We start from the raw sequence: 12500 nt of genomic DNA, 5'->3' as shown, positions 1-12500 counted from the left end.
TGATACCTTGCCTTTACTAAATGCTCATTCCCTACCCATGTTCACTCCACTCGTCTGTTACTAAGATTTCTCTAATATTCAATATTCCTCCCGCTTACCATCATTCTGTTACGGAATTCCAACACTTCATCAGCGATTCCTTCTCTGTATTTTGGAGGAGTACTTCTACATTTGGCGTCAAGAATTCATTTTCACTTGAAGTTTTTCGCCCTGTTTTTGATAGTCTTTATTCAAGGCTTGAGCGTATCATTTCGTGGTGCTTCCTTCCTTTTTCCCTTTTCGGTGTTTTTGTGCCTTGATCTCAGTCCTCTTTATGAAATTAGAATTAACTGCTATTCTTTCTATTTTTTTTTTCCCTTGTGCTAATTTCATTCGGACTATTTTACAGTTCGGTTATCTATTCCCATGATTCTATTACTCCTATTTTCTGTCATCCTTCCATACTCCCCATTTCTGCTGTCATTCCTTAATCACACGCGTACTTACTTACTTACCTACACACATTTACTTATTTTCTGTCTTTCCATAAGGCCGCACTTACTCATCTTCAATCCGTCCATAACCATGTAGGTACTTCTCTGCTGTCTTTCCATAATCACACATTTACTTATCTGCTGTATTTCAATAATCAAACAATTACTCCTCTGCTGTCTTTCCAAAATCACATAATTACTTCTCTGCCGTCTTTTTATAATCACACTATTACTTCACTGCTGTCTTTCCATAATCAAACAATTACTCACTGCTGTCTTTCCATAATCAAACAATTACTCACTGCTGTCTTTCCATAATCAAAAAATTACTCACTGCTGTCTTTCCATAATCACACAATTACTTCTCTGCTGTCTTTTCATAATCACACAATTACTTCTCTACTGTCTTCCACAATCACACATTTACATATCAGCTGTCATTCAGTAATCACACAATTACTTCTCTGTGGTCTTTCCATAATCACACAATTGTTTCTGTGCTTTCATTCCATAATCACACAATTACTTATCTGGTGTCTTTCCGTAATCACACAATTACTTCTCTGCTATCTTTCCATAATCACACAATTACTTATCTGGTGTCTTTCCGTAATCACACAATTACTTCTCTGCTGTCTTTCCATAATCACACAATTACTTATCTGGTGTCTTTCCGTAATCACACAATTACTTATCTGCTGTCTGATCATAATCACACAAGTACTTTCTGCTGTCTTTCCATAATCACAATTACTTCTCTGCTGTCTTTCCATAAACACAAAATACTTCTCTGCTGTCTTTCCATAATCAAACAATTACTTCTCTGCTGTCTTTCCTTAATCACATTTACTTCTCTGCTGTCTTTCCATAATCACCGAATTACTTATCTGCTGTCTTCCCATAATCACACAATTACTTATTTGCTTTCTTTCCATATTTACACCATTACTTATCTGACGTCTATCCATTATTACACAATTACTTATCTGTTGTCTTTCAACAATCACACAATTACTTCCCTTTTGTCTTTCCATAATCACACAATTATTTATCTGCTTTCTTTCTGTAATCACACAATTACTTTCCTTTTGTCTTTCCATAATTTCACAATTATTTATCTGCTTTCTTTCCGTAATCACACAATTACTTCTCTGCCATCTCTCCTTAATCACACAATTACTCATCTGCTGTCTTTCCATAATCACATAATTACTTCTCTGCCGTCTCTCCTTTGTCACACAATTACTCATCTGCTGTCTTTCCATAATCACACAATTACTTCTCTGCCGTCTCTCCTTAATCACACAATTACTCATCTGCTGTCTTTCCATAATCACACAATTACTTATCCGATGTCTTTCCGTAATCACACAATTACTTCTCTGCTGTCTTTCCTTGATCACACAATTATTCATCTGCTGTCTTTCCATAATCACACAGTTACTTCTCTGCCGTCTCTCCTTAATCACACAATTACTCATCTGCTGTCTTTCCATAATCACACAGTTACTTCTCTGCCGTCTCTCCTTAATCACACAATTACTCATCTGCTGTCTTTCCATAATCACACAATTACTCATCTGCTGTCTTTCCATAATCACACAATTACTTCTCTGCCATCTCTCCTTAATCACACAATTATTCATCTGCTGTCTTTCCATAATCACACAATTACATATCAGCTGTCATTCAGTAATCACAGAATTACTTATCTGCTGTCTTTCCTTAATGACACCACTACTTCTCTGCTGTCTTTTCATAATCACACAATTGCTTCTCTGCTTTCATTCCATAATCACACAATTACTTCTCTGCTGTCTTTCCATAATCACACAATTACTTATCTGGTGTCTTTCCGTAATCACACAATTACTTCTCTGCTGTCTTTCCATAATCACACAATTACTTCTCTGCTGTCTTTCCATAATCACACAATTACTTATCTGGTGTCTTTCCGTAATCACACAATTACTTATCTCCTGTCTGTTCATAATCACACAAGTACTTCTCTGCTGTCTCTCCATAATCACAATTACTTCTCTGCTGTCTTTCCATAATCACAAAATGCTTCTCTGCTGTCTTTCCATAATCACATAATTACTTTGCTGCTGTCTTTCCTTAATCACATTTGCTTTTCTGCTGTCTTTCCATAATCACCGAATTACTTATCTGCTGTCTTTCCATAATCACACAATTACTCATTTGCTTTCTTTCCATATTTACACCATTACTTATCTGACGTCTATCCATTATTACACAATTACTAATCTGTTGTCTTTCAACAATCACACAATTACTTCCCTTTTGTCTTTCCATAATCACACAATTATTTATCTGCTTTCTTTCCGTAATCACACAATTACTTCCCTTTTGTCTTTCTATAATCACACAATTATTTATCTGATTTCTTTCCGTAATCACACAATTACTTCTCTGCCATCTCTCCTTAATCACACAATTACTCATCTGCTGTCTTTCCATAATCACACAATTACTTCTCTGCCGTCTCTCCTTAATCACACAATTACTCATCTGCTGTCTTTCCATAATCACACAATTACTTCTCTGCCGTCTCTCCTTAATCACACAATTATTCATCTGCTGTCTTTCCATAATCACACAATTATTTATCCGATGTCTCTCCTTAATCACACAATTATTCATCTGCTGTCTTTCCATAATCACACAATTATTTATCCGATGTCTTTCCGTAATCACACAATTACTTCTCTGCTGTCGTCCCATAATCAAACAATTACTTTTCTGCTGTCTTTCCCTAATCACACAATTACTTCTCTGCTGTTTTTCCATAATCACACAATTACTTCTCTGCTGTCTTTCCATTATCAAACAATTACTTCTTTGCTGTCTTTCCATAATCACACAATTATTTATCTGCTTTCTTTCCGTAATCACACAATTACTTCCCTTTTGTCTTTCCATAATCACACAATTATTTATCTGCTTTCTTTCCGTAATCACACAATTACTTTTCTGCCGTCTCTCCTTAATCACACAATTACTCATCTGCTGTCTTTCCATAATCACACAGTTACTTTTCTGCCGTCTCTCCTTAATCACACAATTACTCATCTGCTGTCCTTCCATAATCACACAATTACTTCTCTGCCGTCTCTCCTTAATCACACAATTACTCATCTGCTGTCTTTCCATAATCACACAGTTACTTCTCTGCCGTCTCTCCTTAATCACACAATTACTCATCTGCTGTCTTTCCATAATCACACAGTTACTTCTCTGCCGTCTCTCCTTAATCACACAATTACTCATCTGCTGTCTTTCCATAATCACACAATTACATATCCGATGTCTTTCCGTAATCACACAATTACTTCTCTGCTGTCTTTCCTTGATCACACAATTATTTATCTGCTGTCTTTTCATAATCACAACAAATACTTATTTGCCTTCTTTCCGTAATCACAAAATTACTTCTCTGCTGTCTTTCCATAATCACTCAATAACTTAACTGCTGTCTTTCCATAATTACACAAATACTTATTTGCTTTCTTTCCGTAATCACAAAATTACTTATCTTCTGTCTTTCCATAATCACACTATTACTTCATTGCTGTCTTTCCGTAATAACACAATAACCTATCTGCTGTCTTTCCATAATCATACAATTAGTTATCTACTCTCTTTCCATAATCACACAATCACGTATCTGGTGTTTTTCCATAATCACAAAATTACTTATCTGCTGTCATTTCATACCCACACAATTACTTCTCTGCTGTTTTTCCATAATCACACAATAACTTATCTGCTGTCTTTCCATAATCACAAAATTACTTATCTCCTGTCTTTCCATAATCACACAATTACTTATCTGCTGTCTTTCCGTAGTCACAAAATTACTTATCTGCTGTCTTTTCATTATAATACAATTACTTGCCTGCTTTCTTTCCATAATCACACAATCACTTATCTGCTGTCTTTCCATAATCACAAAATTACTTACTGCTGTCTTTTCATTATAATACAATTACTTATCTGATGTCTTTTCGTAATCACAAAATTACATATCTCCTGTCTTTCCATAATCACACGATTACTTATCTGCTTTCTTTCCGTAGTCGCAAAATTACTTATCTGCTGTCTTTTCATAATAACACAATTACTTATCTGTTTTCTTTCCATAATCACAAAATGACTTATCTGCTGTCTTTCCGTAATCACAAAATTACTTATCTGATGTCTTTCAATAATCCTGAAATTATTTATATGCTGTCTTTTCATATTCATATAATTTCTTATCTGCTGTGTTTCCATAATTCCACAATTACTTACTTTGCTCTCTTGCCATATCCACACAATTACTTCTCTGCTGTCTTTCCATAATCACACAATTACTTATCTGCTGTCTTTCCGTAGTCACAAAATTACTTATCTGCTGTCTTTTCATTATAATACAATTACTTGCCTGCTTTCTTTCCATAATCACACAATCACTTATCTGCTGTCTTTCCATAATCACAAAATTACTTACTGCTGTCTTTTCATTATAATACAATTACTTATCTGATGTCTTTTCGTAATCACAAAATTACATATCTCCTGTCTTTCCATAATCACACGATTACTTATCTGCTTTCTTTCCGTAGTCGCAAAATTACTTATCTGCTGTCTTTTCATAATAACACAATTACTTATCTGTTTTCTTTCCATAATCACAAAATGACTTATCTGCTGTCTTTCCGTAATCACAAAATTACTTATCTGATGTCTTTCAATAATCCTGAAATTATTTATATGCTGTCTTTTCATATTCATATAATTTCTTATCTGCTGTGTTTCCATAATTCCACAATTACTTACTTTGCTCTCTTGCCATATCCACACAATTACTTCTCTGCTGTCTTTCCGTAATCAAACAATTACTAATCTGGTGTGAGTCGGTAATCACCCAACTACTTCTCTGTTGTCTTTCTATAATCACACAATTACTGATCTGCTGTATTTTCCTACATAAACATTATTATTTATCTGCCTTCTTTCCAGAATCACACAATAATTTATCTGCTGTCTTTTCATAATCACACTTTTACTTCTCTGGTGTCTTTTCATAATCACACAATTACTTATCTGCTGTTTTTCCATGATCACACAATTATATATCCGCTGTCTTTTCGTAATAAACAAATTACATATCTGCTGTCTTTCCATAACCACACAATTACTTATGTACAGTTTTTTCATAATAACACAATCATTAATCTGATGTCTTTCTGTGATAACAAAATTTCTTATCTGCTGTCTTTCAGTAATCACCCAATTACTTACCTATTTTTTTCCATAATCACCCAATTATTTATCTGCTTTCTTTCTATAATTAAACAATTACTTCTCTTTTGTCTTTCCATAATCACACAATTACTTCAATGCTGTCTTTCCATAATCACACAGTTACTTATCTGCTGTCTTTCCATAATCACACAATTACATCTCTGCTGTCTTTCCATAATCACACAATTACTTCTCTGCTGTCTTCCCATAATTCCACATACATTTCATGTAATGGTTTTCACTCCTTTCATCCTTAATTTCAGACTCTAAATTTCTAACTCAATAATTGCTTTATTTTACCATTAGAAACCAGCCACTTTATACGGTTCATTATGTAACAGTGCCTTAATATCTGTAGGCATCTCGAAATACATTGACATTGTGATACCTAACTTTAACATTGACTAACCTTTCACTGTCAACGATTACTGACCTAATGTAAAGCTGTTACCGACCTATTTAAAATTGACTGTGATATGTTGCTAATTGCTAGTAATCAATAACTTATCATCTTCCTCTAACCTTTTGTGACCTGGTAGGGTTAATGTCCTCTTGGTAATCTGCTGTTAACTTTTCTTAGCCTTTCATCGGTTAATGAACTATTTTCAACAATTACTAACTCGCCAACTGTAAGCTTTAATCGACCTGTTAGTGACTGTCAGGAACCTTTTGCTAACTGCTAGTAACCTTTCGTCAGCTCTTGCTAACCTATTTTCCTCTGATAGAAAGCTATTGCTAGCAGTTGGTTAAGCATTTGCCAACTTTTGAAAGTCCTCTTTCTGTTGTTAGTGACCTAGTGCTAATGATTGCCAACTTATATCAACCTTTAACTGATCTATTAGTAACGGCCTATAACCAATTGTCATTATTTGACAAAAATATTTTTTTCTACTGTTAATAACTTATTGCCAGCTTTTACTAACTATTTGTCAGCTTTAATAACCTTTTGTTGGTAGATGAGAAAAAAATTCCTTAAATCTTTAAATTTTGACTGCTGAATCAATGATTAGCCTTTTTTATTTATAAGTTTTCACGCTTTGTACTCCTAAACAGATACCTCATCAATCGCCCGCCAATCCCCCAATTACATACCCTATTAAACTTTCAAACGCTCTCATACCCATATCCATCTTGGTTATTAATGTCCTTACTTTGGTTATTAATGCCCTTACTTTAAAATGTCAGCTATTTGTTTTGTAAATATCATCTTCCTCTTCAACTCTTGGCTTCGAAAGCCATACCATCTTCTCACGAAAGTACCCTCTCCCGACTACCATTCTCTGGCTGTTAATTTTGAATGTAGCCGCCAATCTTTTTGATACTGAGTTAAACTACATATTGCACTTCGCATGAACAGCTTCGTTCTAAATTGTTTTCTTAAGGTTACGTTAAGCATTTGTTACAGTATTATAGAAGAATCGATGATTCGATTCATATATAAGTAATATCTCTCTCTCTCTCTCTCTCTCTCTCTCTCTCTCTCTCTCTCTCTCTCTCTCTCTCTCTCTCTCTCTCTCTCTCTCTTACCTGATCTAGTTTGAGCAGTTCCTCGGGTATGTCGGGCAATTGACCCAGCACCAGAGGGGGATTGAGGTTGATCTCCCTTCCGAATGACCTCACGACCTCTTCCCTGTTGTAGCGATCGGCGAAGACACATGACGCTGGCACCAAACCGTGCACCGTGTATGAAATCCCACGCACCATTATTCTGTGGAAAGGCAAAAACAGCGTCAGGGCTGATGGTCGTCTTGGTTTAATACAGGGTTATCTCAACTTTGGTTATTAAGGGGGCGTAATCTATTGGAAGTCATAGTTATCTTTGTCGTTTCGTAATGTATTTTTTTTTTTTTTAATCAAATTTATCTTGATTATGGCAGAATTTCATTACCTTCTGGATGTCATAATTATCTTCTCCATTCCAAAGTGGAATCGACATGAGTTCGAACTACTCTCGACAATGGAAATGTTATAACAATTAAATCATGTTTACGAACTATATCCTTTAGGAAATTAATGTAAAGATTACTCCGCCATTGAGGTAGGGAAGTTAATTATTTCAAAATCAATCCATGTGAAATTGAAGGAGAGAATAAAATTTGACAGCTATTTATAGATTTGTAATTCTTTTTTTCAATAGCAGTCCTGCTTGAATGGAATGAAGGATTTAAACTACAAACATTTTGTAAGAGGATTGTGTATTTGATTGAAGGATTTGTACATCGAACCTCTTGGAAAGGAAGTTGAGAAATGATGCTCAACTCGTTATTTTAATGAAAGAGCTTGAAAATTTAAGCTAATTTTAGAAATCAATAAAGATTGATTATGTTATGGCAATGAAGGAATAAAGGAATTTAATACCACACCGAGAGTGAATTATGGATTTGAATTTCAATTCTATTTGACAATATTGAAGAACTTGATTTACACAAAATGTTATTTAATTCGCCACCCCACTGAGAAGAAATACAGTGTAAAGGATTCATTCCAGCCTGGGGACGTTGAACAGAGATTGGTCTCCGGATAGGGCCATCCTACCTGAACTGGTCCCTGCCGTTGGAAGTCTCCTGCTTCAGAGACAGGATGACAGGTCCCAGGTCTTCGTCTTGGGTGAAGTAATTCCAGTGTTCAGACCCGTAGAAATACTTCTCATATGTCTCCTGTTCGATGCTCGTCAGCTCGAACTGGCCGTTGCGTTCGTACTGCTCTTGGATGCAGGTCTTCTGCCGCGAGGGCTCGTTAATGACTGGTACTTGGCCGCCGGGGCATACCTGCGGGCACGGACGGGCAGTCAGGAAGGAGCAGCACGGGACAGAAGATTGATAGACCTGGTGATCATAGAAAGACAAGTAGCATTGCGAAGTGAAAAGAGAAAGATTTTTGGTTGTCAAAGGAAGGAGCAGCAGAGAAAGAATTTAGTAACAAATATTAAATATGTTATTTTGAAAAGAAGATCGGTGGTGAAATATAAAGGGAAGATTCTGAGAACTCGGTTATGAGGCAGATTCTATTTTTGACAATTTTATGGAAAGTGAACATACACATTGTATAAGGTATGAATATGCATGGAGTCAAAAACAGATAAGAGTAACTCTAAAGCATAGGGGAATGCCATGTCAAAATATGTTCTATCATCTAACAATTACAGGAAAGGGAAGCCGTCAACTCTCTCTATGCTTTCCCTACTACGACTAAGAGATAAATTTCAGTGAAGATCAAATATATGTAGTTTAACCATTGGAATCTCTTACTGAATTTATTCCTTGGATTTATCAATGGGGCTACTTCAGACCACACCTTTAAAACTTAAAATTAACGTTTAATAAAAAAAAGACAATAATTACGTCATTTCCACAGAATTTAAACCTGGGATTCATTAAAGGGTTAGTTTATGTAACTTTACTCTGGAAACCATTGTAATTTGACTTCTTTTATGTATTATGCCACAAAGATGGACTCTTAACATTGTAAGTGTCTCGGGTGAAAATCTAAGGGATCTATCTGTCAGTTTGATAGGCTCCCCATACGCTGCCTAGTAGGTGAGGGGAGGGCAGGGCAGGGCTTGGTGTAGGAGGCCCACTCAAATGAGGTAACACACATGAGGTTAAATATATAATATAGGGAGACAAACTCCCCTTCCTAAAAATGCTGTGCTGGAGAAATCTTAGGTTAGTTAAAGGGGAATGGTTAACATTGTTACAGAGGGGATTCCTATGGGTTCCATTAAATTGCAGCAACATGCACATGGAGGGTGGTACTTTGCATGTCTCCATTTAGCTTCATGTTTCTACTCTAGAGGAAAAATTCATGATGTGGGGATACTAAGCTTTACTGTCAGAGGCTGTGTGCTTTGAAGTAAGCAATGCTAATTCAAACCATTTGCTAATCAAGGAATGCTCTTTTTCTGATAGATTTATATTTTTGGGAATGGCCTTCGTTGCTATTGTTTTAGAATCTTTTAAAAGCAAAACAAAATTCCCCGTGCAAGTAGACTAAATCTGTTCCCGCTAAAAGGGTATAGGATTTTTTTTTTTTTTTTTTTTTTGTGATATTATTTTCATCAAGTAGAATGAAGACGGACAAAATGTTTCCGTAAAGTAAATTCAGATCAATGACGAATAATGTTGAGTTGAATGACTGCAGTTATATGTTTGCAAATGCCCATTTGTTATTGATGGCTTGAATTCTGAAAGATCAAATACCATCAATTTTCCTAGAATATTTTCCTTGATTAGCCTTAGGGGTCGGGATGTGAATGCTAAACCCACTTCCTTCATAAAAAGGTCCACCTATTTACAAAGGGAAAACGTTGGGATACAGTACTTGAGCTTTTTTTGCCACCTGCTATCTGCTATCTATGCTGTGATGAACAACATCATTGGATAAATGTCTGAATTTGCACATTTCCTATGACCTTGCCATAGGGGATTTGTTACTGGTGATATTTAATGCTTTGGCACAAATTTCAAGCAGGTTTTGTTATTAGGATTAAAGGTATAAATCTATTATGATTTTTTTTGTTAGTGTTTAATTACTTTTTATAAAAGTGAAGTCATGAGATATTTGTATTGTTACTGTTTCATCGATAGGTTCTTTGGTATAATTCATTGAGCAAAGATGGAGGATTCTTCGAACTATGATTAATCATTCTATAAACTATGATTGATGTGCCAAGTCAGCTTTAATTTTAGTTACCATGATTTATGCCATATTGTTTAGTTAGTAATTCAAGATTATCTCTAGTTGGATAATTAAGCAAGTGCCTTGAAATTTCGGTTTGGCTCTACTCGAATAGCAGTGATTTAGTTCTCTAAATTAGTTTATCAACTCTGCATGAATTGAAAGGAAATCTCTAAAACAATTTTGGCCTATGCCATGGCCATTATTTAGAATGCGAGTCCTGTCTTCATTTTGGATTAAGAATGAGATTTACCGTAGTTGAAAGATGGAAGGTGCGAGATTTGGACGGCTGTTTCTTCTGATTTTAGCATCTTTTATCTAAGTCTCCTTTCAAGTTTTAAATATTGTTGCTTATTTATCAGTCTATTGGGCGATGAGTCATAAAAAAACTGAAAGTTGAGCGAATTTGTAAACATTTAAGTGTTTCTTTGAATGCAATACGATAGCAGAATAACAAAAGGCAAAAAATATATCTACAGAACTAAAAAAAAACCATTGCTAGAATGGAGTTCCATATAGTATCCACCTCTTATTTGATGATGCCTTTTATGTATTCTATTCTGTTGGGGGACGCGTTTGGACTCTTTTTGGACTTACAAGGGAAACAGAACAGATTCCACTACCTGTAGCAAGCATTGAGGCCTCCTGACCTGGATGTTCTGGTCCGATTTGTCCGGGTGGTCGCTCTGCGGAGAGCCGTCGTCCAGTTCGGGCTCCGACTCATCCCAAATGGTGTCGTCAGGAAGGGTCGTTCCAGCACACTCGATCCAGTAGCCGGGGGTAGGAAGGAGGTTGTGGGGGTAGCCAGTACAAAACTCATCTGCCGAAACGAAAGGAAGAAGTTAGTTCTACTTCGACTGTTGTTGCTCACGGTTAGCGTCCAACACCAAATCCAGCACGTCCATTTAGCATAGCTAAGGGAGTCCTTTCTTTTCCATACGCGTAAATCAACTGGCAGGAGCTAGCACGCTAGTTCCACAATCTTCTTCAACGGACTACTTTTAGCTGTAAGGAGCGGACGTGCCGGATTAGGTGTTGAGTAGCTTATGGCACCTCCTTTCCTCTTATTTTCTCAGCATCTCCTGGCCAATATCTCGGACCTTTTTAGAATTCGGTTATGGGGGAGGATATTAGATGCCAGGAGGAAGGCAAGGATGTTATTACGGGGTTTTGAGAATGTTGGTTACTTACCGTAGTCACAATTGGTCTGTAAATTAGAGGCACGGGATCTTAACTGGTACAGAGACCTAGGCTAGTAGCAGCAGACTGCATGTCAATGTCAGCAATTATAGTTAATATAATTGATAATACATTACGAACCGTTAATACTTATATTGCAGGTGTAGACAAATATCTGTTACTAATCGTGTCAAGTAAACGACGTAATTTCTGTATTTTTAAATCTAAGTCATTGTAAGTGTCTCATACACAGAACACCGAAATATTGAACTTTAAAGCAAACTATTTTCCGTAGAAAGCTCCGTTTTGTCATCGCTCGTGACATTCCCTCAGAAAGAACATCCATCAGCTCCATGACAAATTGCCAGGAATGACTAGATCCGTCCATGAAGTTCTCGATGAAGGGCACAGGTGAAAGGCTTAGTTACCCCAGTGGTGAAGTGGTTGGGGGCCAGGAGAATGCTCGGGGATTAGGAACGAATGAGAGAGAGAGAGAGAGAGAGAGAGAGAGAGAGAGAGAGAGAGAGAGAGAGAGAGAGAGAGAGAGAGAGAGAGGTGGGGTGGCACGAAGAAGACAATAATCCAAGATAAATTAGAAATTATAGAAGAATAAAGGAGAGAAATGTTAATTTTTGTCTTTTTTTACTTTTTTTTATTTCGAGCGTTTTACATGCTGCCATGCCTAAGCGTGTTAAATCACACTGCCTGTTTTCAGCATGATTGGAAAGTGTATTATTATTATTATTATTATTATTATTATTATTATAAGCTAAGCTATAACCCTAGTTGGCAAAGCAAGATGCTAAAAGCCTAAGGGCTCCAACAGGGTAAAATAACCTGGTGAGGAAAAGAAGAAAGAAA

General features: G+C 36.2%; 1 protein-coding gene across 9 annotated transcripts in view; it reads right to left on the bottom strand.

Annotated features, from left to right (window-relative positions):
- rsh (radish) overlaps nucleotides 1-12500 on the bottom strand; it is a 207064-nt gene that overhangs the window by 41914 nt on the left and 152650 nt on the right. For 7 of the 9 annotated variants that reach the window (XM_068371174.1, XM_068371173.1, XM_068371178.1 and 4 more), the window contains 3 exons: nucleotides 11111-11280; nucleotides 8319-8608; nucleotides 7311-7491 (listed from right to left, as the gene is read on the bottom strand). In XM_068371174.1, coding sequence (XP_068227275.1) covers nucleotides 7311-7491; nucleotides 8319-8608; nucleotides 11111-11280 — 641 coding nt within the window. Of the gene's footprint in view, nucleotides 1-7310; nucleotides 7492-8318; nucleotides 8609-11083; nucleotides 11281-12500 lie in introns of all 9 variants that reach the window. The other 2 variants (XM_068371177.1, XM_068371179.1) reach the window with 2 other exon arrangements.

This window comes from Palaemon carinicauda, chromosome 3 (assembly GCF_036898095.1).
Source record: "Palaemon carinicauda isolate YSFRI2023 chromosome 3, ASM3689809v2, whole genome shotgun sequence".
NCBI classification, from domain to species: Eukaryota; Metazoa; Arthropoda; class Malacostraca; order Decapoda; family Palaemonidae; genus Palaemon; species Palaemon carinicauda.
Note: the sequence above shows the minus strand (reverse complement) of the source record. Positions and strands in the feature narration are given on the sequence as shown.